The 24,534-nt window shown below is 43.5% G+C and overlaps 1 protein-coding gene across 1 annotated transcript in view; it reads left to right on the top strand.

Annotated features, from left to right (window-relative positions):
- Positions 1-24,534, top strand: part of SYN2 (synapsin II) — a 153,387-nt gene that overhangs the window by 115,151 nt on the left and 13,702 nt on the right. Inside the window, exons 8-10 of the mRNA XM_039558751.1 lie at positions 5,176-5,250; positions 8,853-8,955; positions 15,504-15,653. Of these exons, the coding sequence (XP_039414685.1) occupies positions 5,176-5,250; positions 8,853-8,955; positions 15,504-15,653 (328 nt within the window). The remainder of the gene's footprint in view (positions 1-5,175; positions 5,251-8,852; positions 8,956-15,503; positions 15,654-24,534) is intronic.

Below are 24,534 nucleotides of genomic sequence, written 5' to 3'. Positions count from 1 at the left end.
ATTTCTCCATATCTTTTCAATTTAAGAACAAATTTTCTTCAGATTTTTCTTCTTCCCTCTGAGGATAGGTTGGATGGCATTCATTCACACAAACAAACCGGTATTGTCACACTTTAATGGAACAAAGTCCTCTCCTTTCAACAGAACACATTAAAGAAACAATCCAATCTTGCAGTGACCTTCACAGAGCTGCATGAAAGCCTCTTCCAGTTTTAGAACCCAGGTGTTTGTTTAAAGGCCATGACTAAAGGAGAGGCTCAAAGGATGTTTCAGCTTCACAGACAACATTAAGCAGGAGCAGCACACCAGGTTATGATGCAGCAGTTGAGCTCTGGTACCTGTGTTTATGCAGATTTTTACTCTGTTTCAATTATCAAGCAGTGTAATCTGCCAAACACTCCTTTAATTTCTCATTTTAGGACAAGTTAGATCATCTCATGCCTTTGTTCCCTCACACTTACAATCCTGAGACAAGGAAAATAGAACATGGATAAAAATACACATTTACATAGGCACACCCACATCCCCACACAGGGATATTTCTCAAGGAACTCCTGAAGAGCGGAGGGATCAGAGATTCCTTGGAAGTTGTTTGGAAGGTGCATTCAAGCTCTTTATCAGTGAAGAACTCCAAGCAAACCATAAATGTTGAGAAAACCTAAAGTTGGAGCTGGATTAAAGCAAATCCATAAAATGTTTTATAGTTTAAAAGACAGGGTTGATGTTAAGAAACAAGTAATTTAGAACAGCCATGAGAAAATAGAAACTTTGGTCCAGGGTGGGAGAAGGGGAAAAATTTATCTCCTTAGGTTGATATTGGAAGGCCACATTCTCTTCTCACCAAGACATTGCTGTCACAGCAGCTGCTCTGTCCTGACCTGGCACTGAAGGGGCAAAGAACATCCAAGGCTTGGCCCTCCCAAAACAGCTCAGAAACCCCTCCACTGCTCACTTACACATGAGGGGCCTCAGGAAAGCACAGAGCTGGGTGCAAGCACTGTTCCCATGGGTCAGATGCACCCTGCAGTGTGGACACTCAGTTCTTCTGCTCCGTTTTGAACCCAGGATTCGCTGAACATTGTGAAAACAGCGCGTTGGAAATTTGGGTTGTACACAGTGACCACGGCAGAACACTCACAAAGCTCACAAGGATTCAAAAGTGTCTGGAATCCTCTACTATTCAGTGTTTTCAGTGATACAGGGCTGTGATTTAAGCTCCCTGTGGCATTCAGGTGTGTTGGGCCGTCCCCACCTCTCCCTACAGGTTCTAGAATCTGAAACAGATGATGCAGCTTTTATCCCCGAGCTTCTCCACGAGAGTTAATTCCAGCTCTTCTTGTTTGTCTTACACTGGAGCTCCAGGCCTGCCTTTCCCTGGCTTTCCTCCCTCTCTGGGGACACCCGTCCCACTTTTTCTGACAGCACCGTGTCCCTCCACCCCAGTGTCCCCTCTCTCCACCTGTCTGGGCTGTGCCTTGGCGCAATCCCACTGCTCTCCCAGATTGCTTCAACCTTCCTGTCTCTTTGTCCTTACCCCTCACTCCAGAGCTCACAACCATGCCCCAGGTTGTCCCTCAGCCCTTGGATTCTCCTCAGTGCCATTCACCAGCCTTGCTCTGCCCCTGCTCCCAGTCCCAGCCTTCTCCACCACAGACCTTTTCATGCCCCTGCTGCTGCCTCTGCAGGGCTGGATGGGCCTTTTCTCTCTTTTTCTCTCTTTTCTCTCTTGTTGGTGCTTTGACAGGCAGATTCCTCGTGTTGTGCTGCCCATCTTTCCCCTTCTCTAATAAACAGAGCTGATTTTTCCCACTCTTACAGCTCCCAAGGGTAGAGTTTTAGGAATAAGGCCCAGCTCTTGATGGCTACAATACATGGCCAGCTACCAGATGTAATACTGGGCTCATCCCCTGTGATAGAAATTGGACCACAGCATTTCGTAGGAGAGAGCCCCACTCTTTTCCCATTGACTTGAAATTTAAATGCTGTTCAGCATCAGGAACAATTTTGGAAGAGTCAGCTATGGTAAATTTATCATTCTGAAACATAAATGTTTCTTCTTCACAGAAGAAGCAGTTGGCCTAAGGGACAGCAAAAATAAGTTAAAATGACAGCCTGCTCCTCCTACCTTTTATTTATTTTTAAGTTTCTGCTCAGAAACTCTGGGTTCATCCAAATGGTAAAAGCCCAGCGATCATTTTTTCTCTAGATTCCTTCATACCCTTAAATCACACACCAGAATGAAATACGGATTCGTTATTACAAAGCATCGTGGAAAGGAGAAGATTTACCAAATGCCTGAAGAATTCTTCACGTGCACATGCATATACATGATGTCAGGAGAATATTGTTCTACAGCTGGTTCTCATTTTGCTCTGTGACACAGGAACAGAGCACTTAGAGAGCCACCACAAAAAATACCAGCTGAACATTTGTTTTTGTAGTTTAAAGAGAGTTATTAAGAGCCTCAGTTTTATAATTCTGTGGGAAATTGTGGTTTAAGTGGATCCATGAGTCACCAAACACGGGTGCTTATCGTCTGTCAGTAGAGATTATGGCCCAAAAAGGAGGATTGGATCCCTGTAAATACCACAGCCCCTCCAGGGGCTGTGTGACACACACTTAAGTGCCCTGGGCACCCGGGCAGGATCCAGCTGACTTCAAGGAAATACAGTTTAAAAGGGTCACACACAATGTCAAAAAACAGAAAGACAAAAGCCCTGTACCTAAATCTCCCCTCCAAAAGCAGCACTGCGAGTCCAGGGCTTAAAGTGCTTTGATCAAAAGGTCGATCAACCAAAAGTAAAGCACATCCAGCAGGGGAATAGTGTTGGAGGATCAAACCACAGAGCAGGCTGCCTACCCAAGAATAGCAGGCAGACATTTCCACATATTTTTCTGATGACAAGTCCCTGCCCCAGCAATTTGCATTGAGTACTGTAAATGCCACTAAATAAAGCAGGAAGGTGTTGGAAAAGGGGAAGCTCAAGTTACTATGAATTGTTCAGCAATTCTAAAACAGTTCTTCCTTCTTGCAAGGACCAAACCGAGTGCAAACGTGTTAAGCCTAAGTGTAAAGCACTTAAAGCTGCAGGAGTTGGTTTATTTACTATTCAGTGTTTGGCTAAAGAGGAGGGAATAATGATGTGAAAGATTCTTGGCAATTATCAGAAGTGAAGAAGGGTGGGAAACCTACATATTTGATATATATAATTACAGAAATCATCCCTAGGGCTTAGGGTGTCTGGTTGGGTAGTTTTGGAGCAGTTCACCATGGTCTCTTGTTCTGGAGTTCATCTGTGTCAAACCCACAGTTTCCTGAGATTCCACCAGTCAGTTCTGTGTCCGCAGCATTCCTCAGCCCTCCTCTGGTCCCTGCAGCATCCTCACAGCCAGCCAAGCATCCATTGGGAGACTTCTGCAGGAGCTTTTCCCACTGTGGAGGGAAAACAGGGCTTAAAGCAAACCATCTTTGCCTCTCTAGTCAGTGGTGCTGGGATTACATCCCTGCAGCTGAGCATCTTGAACTAAATACTTGCTACAAGCCTTCAGGATAACTTTTTGCCCTGATTTGGTCACATCTTCCTTCCTAAAAGATACCTAAAAGAGTCCCTTCTAATTAATTCCCGTGAGAAGTCTGCAAGAGAACCGAACTGTGATTTGTGAGATTTTCTCTCTGATGCAGAATGTGTGTGTAGAGTAGTAATGAACCTAAAATCAGTAATTTTTGAGCAGGCACATGTATATAAACATCACCTTAAAAAATGGAGCAGAAATCACAACATAACCTTATGGCTGGGCAAGGCTTCCTTACACAGCACTCAACAAGCACCTTCTCTTCTCTCTTCTCTTCTCTTCTCTTCTCTTCTCTTCTCTTCTTCTCTTCTCTTCTCTTCTCTTCTCCTTCTCTTCTCTTCTCTTCTCTTCTCTTCTCTCTTCTTTCCTCTTCTCTTCTTTCTCTTCCCTCTCTTTTCTCTCTCTTCTCTTCCTCTTCCTCTCCCTCTCCCTCTTCCTCTCCTCTCCTCTCTCTCCTCTCCTCTCCTCTCCTCTCCTCTCCTCTCCTCTCCTCTCCTCTTCTCTTCTCTTCTCTCTTCTCTTCTCTTCTCTTCTCTTCTCTCTCTTCTCTCTCTCCTCTCTCTCCTTCTCTTCTCCTCTCCTCTCCTCTCCCTCTCCTCTCCTCTCCTCTCCTCTCCTCTCCTCTCCTCTCCTCTCCTCTCCTCTCCTCTCCTCTCCTCTCCTCTCCTCTCCTCTCCTCTCTTCTTTCTCCCACATACACAAAGGACATGGCATCACAGAAGAATTTTCTGCTTTAAAACCCACCAAACATTACGAGGCTCCCAGAGAAAAGTCAACATTCCCCCACAATTGCTACTGACCCTCATAATTAACTTAATGGAAAAATGGAGAGAAAGCTCTTGCTGCTGCCTAATGTACTTTTAATACAATGCAGATGTTCCCATGATTTTACCAACTGGAAACACTTCATAACTTGTATCCATAGCCTATTCCCAGTACAGCATTTAGCTTTCACAAAGCAGTAATCTTCTCAGCCCTAGTAGCAGTCCTAAGGTCTGAAGAGAAAAAAACCCCAACTTTACATGGATATTTTCTTTCTTAGAGATTAAATAGAAGGTGAACTGACACAGAGTGTTTAGATTATATCAGTAAACAGCAAAGAGTGAAAACTGGAGGAGAACCCAAAATCCAGCTCCAAAACACACCTGTAATCACTTCAGAGGTGTTAGAAACATAAATATGTTTCTTTTCAAGTGTTGGGACATAACCCTGCAGTGGGGGTGGGTTTGAAAGGAGAAGCTGAAGCTTCTTGACATTTACCTTTGCAGTACCAGTGTGTGTTACAGATAATCCAGTGCCTTTGTAGCTGGCACCAGCTCATTTCTAACACTGCCCCTTCATCAGAGCAGGCTGGGTTTTTTAGAAAAATCTTAAATAAATAAATGGGGAACAGAAATTTCACAGCCCTGTCATTCTTTGCACCTCCAGTGAAGTATTGCTGACAATGCTCTTACAACCCCTCACGGTTCAGATGTTCTGTGACAAGCTGCCAGCTAGGAAAAAGGGGTCAGTGCTGCTGCTGCACTCATGTGGAAAGCAGAGTCATTTGATAGTGAGAATATGAAACCACTGGCTGTCTTTGTAATGTTTTCCCCCTTTCAGGAGAACTTCCATATCCGGGAACTGGAAGACAAACACGGGCTCTGCCATGCTGGAACAAATTGCTATGTCAGATAAGTAAGTCGAGTCTCGTGTAAAAGGTAATTAAAACAAAATTAATGGTGTTTTATTTTAAATGAATTTTTAAGGAATCCCATTGTTGGTACACAATTCACAGTAAGTGCATGTCTTGTGCTCATTTGGGGAAAAAAGAATCTCTCGATTAGGTGGAGGAGCAGAGCCAGGAGTTCATGTGGCTTGTCCCAGAGTTAACTACCCACACTCAGGAGCCCTGGGTGTTGCGTGAGCCCTTGGGCTCCTACATCCACATCTGCACCTAGAAAACTGCTGGAATTCCCTTCAGAAAATTAAATTTCACAGATTCAACCTGTCAGTCATTTCTCCTGATTCATTTGCCCTCTCTTACCCACCAGTCTTACCCAATGCACAGTTTTAAACTTTTCTCCTTCTACATCCTGTAGCATAGCTGAGCAATGCAGCCTTCGCTTTGTCTTTTTAAATCCCATTTCTCTTTTCTACTTTCAATCCCAAATTCCTTACTTTTCATTTTATAAATTTCCACTGAACTGCACTGTGAGGCTTTTTCCCCTGTTGCTGGGATACACTGAAGCTCTATTTCCCTTGTGCCATCATTCCAGCTCTGTACTTTGGTTTACTGTGCTTTTCCTTTTCTTTCCCATTCTTATCCTGGATAATTCCTGCAGTCCAGTTGAAAACATTCATGCAGCACCACTTTGAAGCTCAGAACTCTTTTCTCAATACTCCTCATTTGCTCCACAACACATGAACCTCTTTTCCCTGCAAAACAAAATCTGAGAGGCTTTTGGATGGCTATGAATTTTCTGTTGTTCAGCTTCTCCAAAGGCTGCCACCAGTGGAAGCTGAAATAAAGCCTGTGCAGTGAAAGTGTAATTTAAAAGGTGTTTTAAAGTTCAACAGTAGTCATGTTTGGGGGGGTGTTGGTTTTGGTTTTTTTTTTTAAAGTCTGGAACCTACAACTTGGTTGCTCTTACGAGCTGAGGGAGACACAGGAACTGAACCATTGCCTGCCCTGGAAAGGTGAAAACAAGAAAGACGGGAATTCCAGCTCCCTGCTGTCCAACCCCTGTCTAGACTGTGTCCTCACTGATCTCCCCTCTGGGGATGGACTGGAGCCACATTATTTTCTCTTTCTCATTCCCTCCCACCTCCCTCTAGAAAGTGAGGTTATGTCTTCCCTGGGAGGGAGAGGCAGGGGTGAGCTCTGGGGTGTGTAATTACAGTCCACGGGCTGTGTGGAAACACAGGAGCTCCAGTTCTGCCCTGAGGAAAGCAGTGCCAGCAGCAGTGGGAAATGCTCCCCTCGCCCTGCTCCTGCTGGAAATGCTCCCTGAGCTTTGCTCCTGCTGCTGCTTTTCAGTGTAAGTTAATTAGAGCAGAATAGGGATTTTCCCATTAAAACACTGGCCAACAAAACAAAACTTCCTTTATGCTGATGAGGCCAAAAGCATGGAAAAGGTGGAGGTTTTCCCCTCAGAGAAAGGGGCGTGTGTGACACAGCCCTGCTTTAGTGGGATTGCCCACAGAGTGCTCACAGCAGAGCAGGGCACACAAGGGGAAAAGAGACTTTTCTGAAGAGCTGGAGCAGTTTCACCACACAGCAGAAACAATCAGATCTGCTGCATTTTGGTTTTAATACAGGCCATGAATGAGGAGGAAGTGCCTTGAAAGCACTGCCTGATGGACATTGTTGGCTGAATACAAATCCCAGGGCAGAAATTTAGAGAAGAAAGAAGAGTGTGGCAGGAAGGGACAGTGAGAAGCAGAGGAGCAGCACAGTTCAGGGTCACGCTCTCTCATTTACCCCCTGTTCCAGAGCTCCTGCTGCCCAGAAGAACAGAGAGCTGTGCCAGCAGTGCCCACCTCACCTGGCACACCTGATATTCCCTGCCAGCCCCTGGGAGCAATCCTTTATCCTTTATTGCCTGCCAGCCCCAAGGCTGCTGCTCACACTGGCTCTGGGAAAAGAGGAACCGTGACCTTTTGTCAAACCTACTGTGCAAGCCTTGGGTTTAAAACACTCCAGGCTGCTCCATCCAAGCCCCCTCTTTCCAAATGTAGTTTTCCAGCTCTGTGTTTGTTGGCAGAAGATGGACTATTAAATATACTTTCATAAATCTGATGGATGTTGCAGTATTTTAAAGAAAATTTCCTCATTTTTGTTTTCATTTTGAGTCCAGATATTTTCTGTTCAAGACAAGTTTTGTTGTCCTCGTGACTTTCTAAGATACACAATATTTCACAGAAAGAAAAAAAAAAGTTATTTATAAGCAAGTGCATGCAAAAAGTCCAGTCAGTCAGTGCATCTACAGATGTTGAAATTGTCAGGCATCCAAAAAACCCTCTTGTATTGGACAAAAACCATGTTTCTCACAGGAAAAAAGAAATTAATTTCATTGCTAAGATATTACCATCAGGGTCTTTTCAAACAGTTGTATCAATTTCTTTGTATTCTGCTTAAAAGAAAAACTTTTCCACTGGAACAGATTCGATATAAGAAAATATAAAGAATGTGACTTAATAAGTTTGCTTGGAAAGGATGCTCTTCCTGGAGATATTTATACATGAATCAGACTCTCAGCCCAGCAATGAATTTCCTTTGATCCTACGATGAAATCAAATGCTTTGTTTATTACAGCAGGGGTTTTTTCAGTGGAAAAGACTATGAGGTGGCAAATTCATCATCAGGGCTCCAGGGCTGCAGCAGGAGAGGGGCTGGAAGAGGAAATAGCTCAGCTTTGGACTCATGCGTGAGCCAAGGAAAGAGGGAGAATTCATGATAAATGAATGCTTTAAAAATGGGGATTTTTAGCAAATCATGTCCTTCAGTTGCTGACATCACCCTGCATCATTCCTGGATCATTTCCTCCCTGCCTGGTGTCCAGCCCAGCTCTGCTGGGAGTCACTGAACATTCCCAATGCTTTTGGTGTCCTGGGATTCTGTCCTTGCCTTTGGGCTCTCAGAGCTCTGTGCTGGTGTCGCTGCAGCTCTGCCCTTGGTCACAGGAATTGCTTCACTCTTCTTCCAGTAAATCCCACCTCATCCTCTTGTTGGACAGACAGTTTCTCTCTTCTAGAAAAAGAAAGGGAAATAAATCATATTGCTGCTTGTGGAATGGGTCAAGTGTCACTCCTCAGTCTGTGTCTCTTACCAGGAGATTACAGAATAAGCTGAAGAGTTTTTATGCTCAGCACTGTGTGAAATAACCTTTTCAGGAGTTGTAGAATCCCTTGGAATTCTTTAAAATCCAGGTTGAGATTTGCTGTAGTTGTCTATAACCCGACATGAGGAACATAATCCTTGTCTGCATGCTCCATAACACCCATAATGTCATATATTAGGTTATCCTGCACCCCCTGAGGGATTGTCCTGGCTGGATTTCTCCTTTTGCTCAGTGCTGTGGGAGTAAAACCAGCCTGGCTCCTTTAGAAAACAGCTGGGGCCACGATTTAGGATGGAGCCTCTCACTCATTTTGCTGATACAGGAACCAAACTCATCCAATATAGTGAAAATTCTCAATTTAGGATGAATGTTATGTTCAACAAATTATTAGGTGAGCCTCTAGAAAATCAAGAGCCTGATGAGATACTCACAGAGAAAATTATTTTTACGAAACAGGTACAAGCTTTGGGTTGACACCTGTTCTGAAATATTTGGTGGTTTGGACATCTGTGCTGTTAAAGCTGTGCATGGGAAGGATGGAAAAGATTATATTTTTGAGGTAAGCAATCCCACTTTGTTTTTTCAATATATGCTTTTACATGTTACAAACACCCAAGGAAAGAACTCTTCTGATCGCTGGGCATTGGCTTATTTGGGTTTCAGTCAAGGCTGTGTATTTTTGAGCACGGTTTAAATCATGACACAAAGCCACAGGTCCAAATTAGTGGCAACACTTGCTGGAAAATGTAACCCTATAGATGGAAATGTCTTTTGGTGTTTGAGGAAATGTACACAAACTGCAAAACAAAACCAAATGTGGATGGCACCTTTTCCCAGCCCTTATGATTTCTTTCCTGAGCAGGTTTACCAGCTTTTCCTGGAAGGTTTATAGATAGCACTATCCCAAGGGAACCCCAACAAAATTATACCTTGCCGTGGAAAGGGAGATTAAGAATGAAGTGGAAACAACTTTGCTGTTTTTTCTAGCCTAAATATTGCCCTGAAGATCTGAATCCTCGTGAATCAGAAGTTTCTGCTGTAGGTCATTTTGAAAAGTTGAAGCTTTTTTTTACTTTGAGTTGGTTATGGAGAAATATCACTTTGTGTAGCCATAAAACAAGTTATCATCACTTTCCTATCACACAATTTCTTCAGCATCTTCCATGTTCCTAGGATTTTATTCAGGAGGTGGGCAAGGATCTCCAGAATCCCCCCACTCCAAAAAGCAAAAGGGGGAAGCTTTTTAAAAACGAAGTAGCCCCTGCAAATTCTGTGCTGGACCAAGAGGCTGCCTCACTTCCTGCTTCTGAACAACCCCCCTGATTTTCCATGTCACAGGCAGTTACATTTTCTAAACCCCAGAATTCCAAGAACTGCAGGATCCATCAGGAGCTGGGTTTAGAGAGCATTTTAATCAGGGTGCAGAATAGATGTTGCAATTAAAGAAAAAAAAAAGAGTGGATGGAAGCGTGATAATTCCTGCTGTTGTACGGAATCAGCTGAATTGTTTGGGAGATGGGGATGCTCGTCAGCAAGGATATTCAGAATCTGTAAAAGACTTTGAAATGTGGGGCTGTTTGCAAAGTTCACATCCAGCAGAACATCTGTAAAACTTACGATCATCTGGTGCTAAAGAGGCAGCTCACATCAACAGCTATTACACTGTGATTTTCACAGAATTCTGGGCTCCAGTGAGGGCTGGAGAACTGTCTGCACCAAGCTTGGGAGAATTTCCTCCTTTTGTGTCCTTTCAGCATGGGAAAACAAACGCCACTGAAGCTGGCATGTGCGTGCTGCACTCGAGGGGGCTGAGCAGGGCTGAGCAGTCAGTCCATAAACCCTGGGCTGCACTTCCATCCCGGGAGCTGTGCCCTCGTGTTTCCATGGGGATGCCACACCTACGGAAAAACGCAGTGGTTTGGTACCAGTGACACCTTAATCCTGCAGAGATCACCTGCCCAGCAACACACAGGCTCCTGAATGGATGAAACCATGTTTGCAGATTTGTTCTTCCCCATTTTCACTTGGCACATTCCCCCAGTGTCACCTCCAGCAGGACACAGGTGTGTGTCACCCACCCTTGGAGGGAATGGGAATTAGGGGGGGATTCTGCTGGAGTACCCTTCAGATATCCCGACCAGTTTTGCTGAAGACAGGAAGGACAAAATATTGAAGTGATATCATTATTCAAGCACAAAACCTGGGTTTTTCTAGGAAGCTTCGGGCTCTCTGCAGTTTTTTAGGTGGGGGATGTAAGAGGTAACTTTGCCTTTTAACAAACAGGTTTTCTAAAAGTGCTTCCCTGAAAAAAACTTCCTTGTCCAGAGGAACACAGTGCTTCTTCCTGCCTGTCACTGCCCTACTCCAAGGAACTGTCTCCAAACTCCTCCTAAGGAGGAATGGACTAATTAAAGGATCACCCAGCCAAGCAGAGGGGCTGGCAGGTTGATCAGGAAGAGGGCCAGGTTACAACTCTGTGTAACAGCCTTATCTCTTCATTTAGAGTCTGTTCTTCCCCCCTCAATGGGAATTCTCAGCTGCCAAGCATCAGACAAGCTGTAGAAACAGGATTTTTATTAACACATCACTGCAACATGCAGCTATTTAACTGTCTCCCCTCTTCTTCCAGTAAGACATCAAATTAAGGTTAAACTTTCAACTTTTTAAATATAAGGGCTTTTCCCCTTTTTCAATTAACACTTCTGAGGTTTCAATACTAGGAAGAACAGAGCATTGTTTATATTTCTGACCCCACTGGATAGTATCTTTCCTGTTTCATTCTTGGAAAACCAAAGCTCTGGGAAACTAAACAAAAGCTCAGAGCGTGGTGATGAGAGCAGTGAAAGAGCAGAAACACAAGAGAATCCTTTAGGGTGGCCTCCCAGAAGTCTCCTAAATTTTGCTCCAGATTGAATGGGCTGCTGCAGGTGTCTTATTCCCATTGGTCCATTTTGCCCTCAGCTAAATTAAAATTAGCTCCCAAGTGGGGTTTTTTTGACTTCGAAAGATGCAAACTGGGTTTCATGAAGAAAACTTTCAGCCACTGTAAACCAATGCACAAAACGAAGAAACAGTGTTTGTGCACAATTGTATGCGAAGTTCTGCTCTTGGCCTCAAATTCTTGCTGCCAGGTGCTCAGAAGCTCAGCTACTTCTCCTGTCTTCCCACCCAGGACAGAATATCCTCTGCTCAGGTCAGGGAGGGAACGAAATCCAGCTGTAATAGCTGATAAACTCAGGAGTCTCTCACAATATATGGTCTGGAACCTCGCTCTATTCACAGACCAAAGGGAATGGTTTTGCCCAGTTCTCACCCTCCCAAGGATGGACCTTCAAAATCACCCTGATTTAATTCCCCCTTCCTCTGTACTTAGCAGTTATCCTACCTTCTCCTGGAATTCCTGGGTCTTTTCCCTCAGGAGATCCATAGATCCTGTCAGCCTCCCTGGGCACTGCTGACTGACGGCCCTCTGGCTGCCCCCTCATGTTCCTCTTGTATTTCAGCATCCTGGGAAGCACCTCCTTCTCCCACTGTATCCACAGCTCTTCACCTCTGCCCTTCCTTTACCCTCCCCAGCTCTGCCTTTCCCAGCACCATTTGGGCTGGGTCTTCCCAAAGCTCTGCCCAGTTCATCCCAGTCCTTGGGGCTGAACTCAGGATGCAGCAGATCTGGGTGTGGGCAGTGGGAGTGGGAATTTCTCCCTCAAACACGATGACCCCTTTTCAATTACTGATATCTTAAAATTGCTCTGGCTCCTTTATAAGTCCCATCCCATTTCCCTTCCCAGTCATCAGAGTTAAACAGAATTTCTCTTCTTCTTCCTCTTGCCAGTCTCAGTCTTGCAGCCCAAATTTCAGCTGTTTACCTTTTCCACAAATATATACAGTCAGTCCCTGGGTGATAAGAGAACTTCATCCCAAAGAATTGGCTGCTGGAATGAAACTACATTGACATATAAATGTGAGTTCACAGTGATATGAATTAAGTGACTGTAATTCACAGGGCCCCATGTTTTTACTGGCATCTGCAAAAGTAACGTACTTGATTTTATAAATTACAGATGTCCTTTTTTTCCTGTGAAATCCTCTTAGTGGGAAACTCCAATATTTTAAATAGCTGAACTACACGCTGCACTAAAAACTGGCTGGGTTTAAATGGGATTTTAAATCTAGCACAGCCTGTAAATAGACTATTTATAAACAGGGAGCTTTGTGTATGTTTAAACTTTGTCAAGTCTTCTAAAGGGGGGGAAATGCCAGCCTGACATTCCTGCAGTCACTCACAGGATTTAAAAGCTGTTGGTGTTGCCCAAAATATTCTTAAGATACATTTATATGAAATGCACTGATTTCTGTTAGTTGTCATTAACTCTTGTGCTAGGAATGAAAACAGACTGTATTCTCTGAAAAGAAGAGAAAATACACCCAAGCCACCAAGTAAAGCATCCACCTTGATCTCAGCTGCTTTGCCAGGCAGTGACAGAGGTGCCAACAATATTTGTGCCACTTTGGCAACAAACCAAAGGATTTTAACAAGGTCAAAACCTGTCCAAGTAATAAGAGATTGATAAGGGGTAATGGCTCTCGGTTTTAATGCCAGATCTGTTGGAATCTGCCTCAATATGTGACTGTGCCTGAAAATTCTTCATTCAAGGAGTGTAAGAGCTTCTCTGCTGGAGTGGACATGAAGATCTGACACCTCAAGGCTCCCTGTTCTCACTTTTCCCACAAGTTCTGCTAAACACCATGGCAGTACCTCCCAAAGGAAGCTGATGTGTGAACTTGCAGTTGTAGAAGTACTTAAAAGCAGAAATTCAGTCCAAACCCAATCCTCCAGACCTTAATCCTGCCTAATCCTTTGGCAGGACCTTATTGGAGGCAATTTATTTCACAGTCATTCCAAGTAATTGTTTTAATGTAGGTGGATGGTAAACAAAGGGAGGTTTTCTTTGCATGCTTGTGAAACTTTTAACTGATGTTGGCTAAGAGGGGGCTTCATCTACACCCTATAGTGCATATTTTTTAAAGTAGCTCTCATTAAAAGAGATTTTTAGAGCCCAGACATCACTCCTGCTCTGAAAATCAGATGGTTTGCAGTGGGCAACCAAACATCCAGTGCCCTTCACACCAATACGTTCTATTTTCAGTCATTATTAACACTTCACAGCCCTGGCACTTCGGCTCCCTCCAGGCACGACGCAAATTCCTCTTGCAAGAAACAGCTCAGGATACAAGGAAGTGGACCGTTAAAGTGTTCATACAATTTTTTAAAATAGCAGTAATCGAGCAGAAATTAATATTGAAGAGCCACTCAGCCTGCAAGGCTTCATTTCCCCCTTCAGAAACATCGACTCCTATTGGTTCAGTACTTTTCTCTCAATGAATTGAAAACACTGGGACGTTCCACTTAAAATGATGTTAAAATGTATGGTAAACTTTAAAGAACCTTTCAGTGTACTTATTAAACATTTCTTCACTGCTGTTGATGTGGCCCTAGAGTGGAAAAGCATTCATTCAGAGGAAACATTTGTTCTGGAGTCCAATTATTATTGCATTGTTTACTCTGGGGTTATTTTAAAGCCTTTTGGCTGTGAGGAAGCTCAGAGGGGACCTCCTAGATCTGAAAATCCCAGCACAAGCCTTGCCAGCATTTTGGTTGCCAGCACACAATGCCAGTGAATCTTGTAAATGAACAAACAGAAGAAAAATGGAAATGATTTGGGACTTCAAACTAATCCCATTATGGGAACAAAGTAGCCTTTGTCACTCAGGAAGAATTTCTGTAGCACTCACCATAGTTTGAAAAGCTCAAGGTTAGGTCATATTGTTTATAAGGCAGCTCCTTCCCAACTACTGCAAGGTGTAATGTTCTTTTAAATCCAAATGTCTCTTTAAACACCCAACTTCTGTGTCTAATTCCTAGAAACCCTTGAATATCTAAAAGAAGAAAGGGAAAACCGTGTTCTTTGTTAATAAAGGGGATGTTTTGTGGAGGTTGGGAGATTGAGTTTTGCTCCCACTAAATCCCTTCCTCTTCAGGAGGGATCTGTACAATGTGGGTGCATTCGTGCTCTTCAGACTGATCCCTGTGCACCCCTCAGACAACAAAATTCTTCCACCCTGACCTGTGAGAGACACCAGGGTGCAGCAGTGCAGGTGACATGGACGTGCCCTGATGCGCATAGAAAAAGGATTGCAGTCTCTCAAAAGTGAATTAAATCCTACTATTATTTTTTTAAGTAGGAATGCCCAGTGTGAATAATAGTTGTGGTTATTATGTTATGCTTTTACTTCCCCTAAAACAAACACAGATGTGGCAGAAGTGGATACGCTGGAGAAACAGCAAATATTCTGGAGAAATAACAAATATCCTGGAGAAATAACAAATATTCTGGAGAAGTAACAAATGCATGGGACCCACTGAAGGGGCAGATTTCAGTATGAGTTTTATTCATCACAATAGCTGCAATAAGTAACCACTGAGCACTATTCACCTGTCACATTTAGAATGGGAATGTGCCCATTTCTAGCTGCCTCTCTGCCATCCTGCTTTCTTTGTAGAAATTCTTACTTATTCTTTGCAGCCACGCTACTTTTTTAAAAAGGGTATCAATAATAATAAGGTGTTGTTTAAAGTTTTTAGTGAATCAATAGGGACCCAGATTTCCCTAGCAAAATTCCACAAATTGATAGGAAGCTGAAGTTTTACTTTGCATTTCCACGCTGGAATTCAGCTCATGAACACAGTGTGAGCCACCAAAGCAGGCAGGGGAGGAAACCTTCAGCTGAGACAGGAGAACAGGACAGGAGTTGCTTCAGACCACTGGATAGCCTGAGAAATCTCATTTTCCTTATCAGCCCTGTGCTTCCCATTCCTATCCCCAAAGTGTGTGCCCAGCTGTGAACTGAACCTGTATTTTGTGGGAGATTGGGAGGGGAGGGCATTGCCAAGTTGCTGTTCTCTTGTTCATTTTCTGATGGAAACCATATAATTCCTACAGCTCTCGTGCGTTTCTGCTAAAAGCAATCCTGTAAATCCATCTGTGCCCTTCTGCACAGAGGAGGAGGAATTTCCTTCCCAGCACTGATGTCCTGTTGCATTTGCAGGTGATGGACTGTGCCATGCCCCTGATCGGGGAGCACCAGACCGAAGACAGGCAGCACATCACCGAGTTAGTCGTAAGCAAAATGAACCAAATGTTGTCCAAAACTCCTATTCCATCTCCTCAGAGACCCACTGCCACTCAGCAGCCTCAGGTAGGAGACTTGTGCTTTTCAAATAGAGCATCTTGGTCTATCATTTTCAGCTCAACCTTTTCCTCTGAGAATTTGGACGCCTGTGGAACATCAAGGATCTGAGAACCTACCAACACATTTTTATCAGTTTGTTATAGTTCAGTGAGATTGTCTCCAAATAGAATCAAGAAGTGCACGTGTTGCTGTGTTTCTGCCAGGAAATGATCCCTGTGGGCTTTGTACTGTTTCCTTTCAATCCCATATATAAAATATCATGGAAATACTAAGAAGCTCTGTCGTGGAGAACCCTTGCCCTGAGGATGTCAGAAAGAATACTGGCAATAATTCTTGTTCTTGTGAGAAATTAATTACATGATAATATTTTTTAATGTGCTGCAATTCAGGAAAATACCTTAGAAATCTAGGAAACTCCCGAAATATGTTCAGCATAGTAGAAAACATGGGTCAAAGGTTGCAAATAGATGCATTTCATTTATTTTATCTTGCTTGGCCTGACAGTTAAAGTGTGGGGATGCAGAGTTCTGCCCCTGGCCTTGCCACCAGCTGGATTTCAGGAATCACCTTTGTGTCTCCATTTCCCTGCTTACAAAGTGTGGGGTTTATTTTACTGATCCTTTTAATAACTTCAGGGAGTGTGGCATTTTTGTAAAGGGCTCAGAGAACAGCAAAGTTTGGAGAGGTGTGGATTTGCTGGGTGGAATTTGATGGATAAGGAATTGGGTGGCTGTCCGTGCCCAGAGTTACAGTCAGTGTTTAAATAGAAACCAGTAACGAGTGGTGACCTGTGGCTCTGTACCTAAAAGATGCTTATAAACCCTTTTTTTACCAAGACTGAGTGGCAGGGGGATGGTTTTAAACTGAAAAAGATTTAGATTGGACACCAGTTCTTTACAATGAGGGTGGTAAGGAGCAAGAACAGGTTGTGCAGAGAAGCTGTGGGTAAAATCCATCAAATCCACCCTGCCCATGACCTGTCCAGGGCTCTGGTGCTGCCCTGGACCTCTGCCCTCCACAGGGATCAGCTGAACCCCAGAATCAGCCAAACTGTAAGACAGGAATTACCAAGCCTAAATCAAGGATCTATTTTTGCTCCCAGCAGGCTCCACACCAGGTAAACAATTTGAGAACAATTTTGTGGCACACCTCAGACAGACCAGTTCTTGAGGCAGAATGACTAATTTGTTCTTCAAATATCTCATCGTGCCTTAAGATATAAAAATACCCTGTCCCACATGAAAAAAAAAATGGTGTGGCTTCTATTTATGTTGTAGCCACTTGAAACTAAGCACAAATTTGTTTCAGCCACAGAACCACATACAATGGAGAAGTTTCCATCCAACATGGCTCAAGTCCATTGTAAAGGGCACTCACTGAGAGAGAAAGACAAAAAGGGGGAAAAATAAATCACCTGGTGCCAAAATAGTTCCTTTTCGGAGCAGCAGTTTATCCAGCAGATTTTTAAAAGGAAGCAAAGAGGCAAAGCTGGAGTTGCCCAGTCAATACAAGTCGACATAAATCAAAATTTAAAGCAGTAACAGACATCCCTGTCACATTAATAGATTCACACTTGATATTTCACATTTTGATGGAAAAAAAGGTAAGGTCTTGGGTAGGCTTTCCTGGATTTCTGAGCAGCCAAGGGAGGAGGAGGGTTTACTGTTACTGCTGCCATCCAAAGGAACTGGCTCTTTGTTGTGTGTAAATAAAGTTTCCAAGCATTCCCAAAGGAAAACTGCCTACCTGAGTCCAGAATGAAAATAGGATCCACGGAGCATTTTTAGAAGGTTCCTAAATTCCTCAGTCATTGCTGTCACTCAGCATGTCCATGGAAAGGGTTTTTTTCTCTGAAACCAGAGTTTTTGGATGAATGTAGAGATAATATTCTGGGATGATGGACTTCTGGTAGGTTCCTGTTTGATTTAGGTTATTCCTGAAGGATTCAGCCTTTACTGATGGCAGCAGGATGTTATTCCACATTAACCTTCTTTTCCTTAGCCTATCCTTACGTTATGGATTGCACCTGAGCAAAACAAAAAGCTGTGAAAACCACAGAACCTTCAGAATATTTGCAATATCTGTTAGTTTTCCTCTCAGTTAGTCAGACTCTTAAAATTGGCCTCGTTATACCAGTTTAGGGCAGGTAAAGGGGACCTGATTGTCTGCTGAAGATCGTGTTTGCAAATCCCCATTAATCTTCCCAGCTTTAGGGGAAAATCATGAAACACATTTTTAGAATTTAAAGCAGACAACTCCTCGTGTGTAGTTCATTTTTAGCTGGGTTTTGCTAAGAGTAAAATCAATCTGTTAAAACAAAGCTGTCCCTTTCAGTTTTGAAATTTTTCAGTTCTCCTTTTCTAATGTGAGAAATTATTTCCTATTCTTGAGAAACCCCCCGTTCATCTGCAGGGCAGGGGACGCTGCCCATTCCTACAGGTGACACAAAATGCAAAGCCAGTGATTTATCCCAAATCAGCCTCGTGTGTGTGTGTGGACATGGCCTTGGAAACCGAAGTACTGGAGGTGTCAAAGAGTAACTGCTGTGTTTTGCTGCTTCTGCTTTTAAATGAGCAGCCTATGGTCAATCATACAGCTCCAGATGTGCCACATCTGGAATTTCCTTATTATCTGGGGGGTTTAAAAGTGTTTCTCGTCTAGTCCAGACTGTAGCACTGGGTGGATTGTGCATACAAACCTGCCTCAGTTTACAAATGCCCACAGTGGTCAGTCCCACTCCAATTAAGCATCCATCAGAAAACAAATCAATGATTGGGAAAATCAGCCTTTGTTTAGCACTGGGCAGCCAAGTCTTGGTGGGAATGGTTGGCCCTGCAGTGTGCTTTGAAGGCTGGCAAGGCTCTCCCTGTCACAGTGCCAGAGGGAGCAAATTCCAAAGGGAAACCTCAGAGGGGCAGGGCATGGAGTTGTTAAACCCATTAAATCTGAGATATCTCAGTGGGGAGATTTTTTAAATATATGTTTTGTACTTTACCTGTTTATTTACCTATAAACACTTGCCCAGACTCTGTAGCAGGTTCTGCTGGTGCACAGAGGGCAGAGGGGCTGGGCAGGAGGAGACTCAGGGAAGTTCTATCTGTTAAAACTACATATGGTCAAAAAAATCCTCCACGAAATGAAGTTTCTTCTATTATTTACAAACATGATAGCTTGTTTTACCCCAAACCATGCTGAAAACACATAAGAGAACTTGATCTAGGAATATGATTTTAAAAGTTTTGCATAAACTCTGCCTGCTCTACTTGCAGGCAATAAAACTGTAGAAATCTGAATTTACATATTTTCTAACCTCTTTGACTGCTTTTGACAGGTCTCTAGAGAAGCCTTTTTCAAATTTTTCCTAAAAATCAAGTAAATAGGCTCAACCACCCAGTGAATAGCCAGTGGGACCACTTATCTCTGCCTCCAGGAAACACCACTGGCCAAAGTTCTGCTCTGGGTTTGCAGAGCTCTGCAGGAGGTGGCTCAGTGCAGGCTGGTTCAGGCTCGTTCCTGGACAATAATATAAAGCAATGATGTCAAACAAATGAAACAATAATGGCCAAACATCCACTCAGAGCTGCCCATCGGGTGCTGAGGTGAATTGTGCTGGAGTAAATTCCGCAGAAAAAATGACATTGTCCATGAGAATCACCATAAAATGCAAATGTTTATGGGCGTGTGAGCAGCTGGAGCTGAGGGAAATCCTGTTGGGAAAATGTTCGTTCAGTCCTGTTGCATTATCCACGAAAGAATAAGGGATTTGTTATCCTTAATGGAAGGCAAGAAGGAAGAAGTGTGTGCTCCAATATCCATAACATGATGACATCACAAAGAGCAGAGCATTCCCAGCCACATCCTGGTTCTGTGTGGTGTAAAAGAAAGGAGTGGCACAGTGCTAATAAACCAATTACAAACCCAATGTATTCTCCATTCCCTGACCCTTTCTATGATATTGTTTATCCAATTTTATTGTTCCATGTCCAGAGAGAAAATTGAACCATGTGTGGCCATAGTGTAAATAACAAAAAGTGTGAATTCTAGAGAGAAAAGCAATCCACCAGCAAACTCCCTGCTCCTGGGTTTCCATAGGATTGGCTACAGTTCTGTTACCTTCCCTCTCTGGGATTTACTGGGGATTTCTTAAAGGAAACTGCTTATGATGAGCAGCAATTTGCTTCAACTCACTGAAGTTTTGATGATGAGCAGAAAATGCAGCCATTTGGTTTGACCTTAGCTGAAGGGAACACATTTAATTGGGAAGGATTCCCTCATGGAGTTATATGGAAATGGAGAATTCAGCATTAGTCTGCTTGCTAGGAGTAAACTTCTCTGTATGAAATTTGGGGTGTGGGCTTATCCCTAAGTTAGTTTTCGCTTTCACAGTCTCATAGAGGTTCACTTCAATTTCCACCCTTGATTAGAAGAGGAACCCTTGATCAGAATAGGAGCTGCCTGATAAAATAAACCAATTAAAAGGCCACACTGAATTATCCTGTGTGAGAGAGGGTGAATGGAGGGGCTCACTGAGGGCCCTGCAGAGCAGATCACCCCTCATGGAATTAGGTCTGTCCTAACAGAGGGATTTAGGACAGCTTGCCTTCAGGAGGTTGCTACATGACCTAACAACTCCCAAACCCACTCATGCTGAATTTCCTTCTCTTAGGAAGAGATTGAAACAGGGCATAAATGGCCATCACGAGGCCATAAAGCTGCTGTGGAACAGCATCTTAAATACACTCGGGATCAGCCTGACTTCTCTTTGCTCCAGGAGGGCAGCACAGAGACCCTGCAGAAACAGGATTTTACTGCATCCCTCTGCAGTGGTTTCTCTTTCCAATTGTTTCTCATTCCAAGCTCTCCCCTGAGGTTCCCCTGAGTGCCCCAGCTCTGCCATGGGCACACAGAGTGTCCGTGTGGAGACCAACTGAGCACTTTCTGTAGTTTGCTTGAGCAACCCCTGAGGTTTCCCCTGCTCCTCGTGCACCTCACAAGGTCTGTGGGCACTCTGAGAGCCATCAGTGCCTCCAAACACCTCCCTAGCTCTTCTCCACCACTTCCCCTGCCCATAAAAGTCCTTTTAAATCGCAGTCCTTGGTAAGATAAATTACAATATTTAATATAATTAAGTAATTTCTCATCAAAATATTTACAGGCTGCTTGTGGATGCCCTCCTAAATATACTGGTAGAGAATTTAAACCACTGGCATCAAAACTCACATAGAGCAAGGCAAAATATTGCTGGGGCACATAAATCACACAACACGGAATGCAAAACCTTCCAGAGGGCATTTAAGTCAAAAGCCATTCTGAAAAGCGTCATTTTTGCTGGAGGTGGTGCCCCCCTCACAGCAGTATTTTGGTTTTTTGCATCCCAGCGACACCTTGTGGATTTTCTTGTGGAATCAATGAGCTGGGGAGTTCTCTGTTATTATTACGAGGTTTTACATCATATTCCACGAGCCGAAGCACATTAAGAAAGGTACTTTCTGTATGTTTTACAAATCAGCAAATTCTCCCTACTCGAAAATTTTTCATCATGTTATTGTAATGCATTTTTCTTAATTTCTTTTCATTATTTTAACATGGAATGTATTTTAATAGGCTACCTTAATGTGCACAAATATAAGTATGTATATATATATATATATATACACACACACACAGTGTTTATCTGTGTGTACTTATTTTAATCAAAAGGGGTTTATAAACTCTTAGCTATTTTATGGTAGTGAAAATATAAGAGCAGCTGTTACTCTTTCAGATCCCAATATAAACATATGGAATTAAGAAAAGCAGCAGAAAATAAACAAGTAGGAGCCTGGGCCCACCACATCCTTGTAAAAGGCCACATTTGGGGCACAGTTCATGCCAGTAAAATTTATTTATCACAAGTATAAAATGATGGGGGTTTTTTTCCTACACTGAGGTTGTTTTGTCTGCCTTGAGCAGGGCAGGTTCTGCATGTGAGGCACAGAGGCCACAATGGAGGCAGGACTCAGCTGTAGCTGCTGGATGAGGGATGTTCATGTATTTAAAACAGTTCCCATTTCATTAGCAAAGCTTGATTTATTTTAAACATTTGAACTCGACTTGCAGGTACTGAAAGGTATCAAAACCACAAAGTTCATGCAGGAAAATAAATCCTGAAACCTTTAATATCGATAAGGACACAACATATAAATATTTCAGCAGAAATTTGACTAACAAAGAGATTGTGAAAGTGAAAAGAACTGATTTAAAATCGTTCCTGAGCTCCTGCACCAGCAGATGGAGTGAGAGCCAAGGGAGGCACAGAGGAGCTGCTCAGAGCTGGTTCTGAGTCTCCCCTGAACAGAGGTCCCAGGTAAATAACTGGGGATAAATCTCTGCACAAACGCTCTGGGGCTGTAGCCCTGAATGTGTCCATCAAATGAGGGTGATTAAATCAATACACAGATAATGGTGATGCTGCTCAGCTCGGTTCCATGTGCCAAGAACCAGCCAAGGGTGCCTTCACAGGGCCCTTCTGAAGGGATCTGATGGCCTTTACATATAGAAGAATATACTGAATATATTAAAGGTTTAGGGTTATTTGGTCAAAGTTTCTACTGACATCAACAGAAATTTGTCCAAATGAAATGAAGCTTTCTGGGTGTAGCCTGATTTTTATTATTTTTTTTAAATTTCTGAGTGCTCTACATTGAATGCATATCACCAGCGGTGTACCTGGAAAAATTAACTGATTTCTGCAGACAGGCCAGGCAAACTTGGTAAGAGAAAAAGCTGCTCACGAAAGTACCCACTAGAAGAGAATCCCAAAGGAAAAAGCCCCTGACAGGGTCAGGCTTCAGGCCCAGGAGGTTTTGGGTGACCTCAGTTGTCTGTAGGATACAGTGCTTCAGCCTTAGTGCTGATTTTGTAAATCAGAAGGCCACAAAGTGCTGGTAAAACTGAAAAACAAGACAGGTTTTGTTTTAAGTTTTGTTTGTATTAAGTACTTAATAGATACTTTTCCACATTTATCTTAAAGATCATAACAATAATATTCTCTTTTGTCTTCATTCACATAGCAAAATGAGGCTTTTCTTAACTTTTTGTTACCTTCTGCCACATGATCTCCTGATCGTCTCACAGTCTGCCAGTGGTGTTGGGAATTCTGACACTCCATGCCCCCTTCCCTCAAGAAGAAAGAAAATAATTGGGGTTTAAAGCAATCCTGAGTCCACCACGATGGAGTGGCCTGTCTGTTCTTCTGTGAGAAGCAGCTTTTTGGTCCCACAGGCATTTTTTTGGAAACTGCAAAAATTGTGCTCATTCCATTCTAGAGCAAACCCCATCCTTTTCCAAATCAGAGCAAGGGAAGCAGTGATCCCATCATTGCAGACCAGGGAAGAGCTGCCACAGACACAGGACAGGAGAGCCCAGGCTGGATCTCTGTTTTGTCTTAGTGCTGTAATTACCATCATATATAACATCCTTTGATTTTTTATTTTATTTTTCATCTATTTTTACTCTCTGATCTGGTTTATTTAAGCTGAACCTAACAGAGATATCTTTTTTTGGAGGCTTTTCTTTGGTGTCCCTTCCTTTCCCCACCCCATGGTGGGTGTTTCCTCTCTACTTTTTTTTGTTATTATTCCCTGTCTCCACTTGACTTTTCTGTTTGATTTCTCTGACCTTTAAATCATACCCTGTTCAGCAGGGCTGGCTGGCCTTTCTCCATGTTTAACTTGCAGGAATTCTGCCCCTCTCCCCAGGCATCCCTGCCATGGTTTATTTTCAATAAGGACCATGTGCTAAAAGTGTGTCAAAACCTTTAAACAAGGCACCAAGAGAAATTACGGAAGAATCCAAACCAGAGCAGCTCATTTCCATCTACTCTTGATTTGTCCATAGGAAAAAAAAATAAGCAACCCTCACACACAGACACACTTCCAACTCTGGAATGTGGTGATGGACTTCTGGAGCTGCCAGCAGAGCAAAGTCGTCTTCAGCTGCTCCAAAATTCTCCTCCAGGGTCTCTCAACTTCTCACAGAGACTCAGGGGGGGTTTCAGAGCTCAGAGCAGCCCCCAAAGCTCCTGTGGGCGGCTGTGGGCTGGAGCAGCACCACGAGGAGCACGAAGAGAAGCCATGAATGGTTGTTGTGTGTGGCTCTTAGCAGAGCCCTGAACTCCACTTTAATTTGGGGAGGGCTCAGGGGTCTCTCCCAGGGCCTCTTTTCTGCATCCCCTCCCACTCCACTGCTCTGTCACCCTAAAAACACAAAATGTGGATTCTCAGACCGGACTTGAGGCTGCTGCATGATCTTTTTTCCAGACTCTCTTGTTTCCAAGGAGAAACTTCAGCTCTGAGTGGATCCAGTAACGATGGATCTCTGTGGCTCAAGGTGAAGTTCTGCAGACCCGAAGCCCCTCCTGTTCATGCACGGATCACTTGTCATCCCATATTTCAGAATAGTAATAAAAATAACCTACTTTTTGTTAAGACTGGAGGGGCAGACACAGCACAGCATCACCCAAAGTCCCTGGGCTCAGGGGTCAAAGCCTTCCCTACAATTTCCACCCTCAGCACAGGATTTGTGCACTGTCAGCCCCACCTTATCCAGTGTGAATGCGGAGGTTCCTCTGTACACTGGGAAAGAGAGAGGAAATTTCCTTGCCAGTCACAGGATGTTCCCCTGGATGTGCTGTACCCTTTCTCCCTGCTTTTCCATCTGCCTTTGAGCTCTTCCCCTGCTCCAAACTCCCATCCCACGCAGTGTCAGCACATGGGGGAGCTCGCTGCTATCCCAGACTCCACATCCCCTCCCTGTCTGTGGGGAACAACCTTTTCCCTGGGAAGAGCTGCCTGGAAGCTGCTGTGTCGCTGCATGGTTTTAATGTTCCCTGCTCCAAAAGCAGAAG

Source organism: Corvus cornix, chromosome 12 (genome assembly GCF_000738735.6).
Source record: "Corvus cornix cornix isolate S_Up_H32 chromosome 12, ASM73873v5, whole genome shotgun sequence".
NCBI lineage: Eukaryota > Metazoa > Chordata > Aves > Passeriformes > Corvidae > Corvus > Corvus cornix.
The sequence above is the reverse complement of the archived record's forward strand: the minus strand, read 5'-3'. Positions and strand labels throughout refer to the sequence as shown.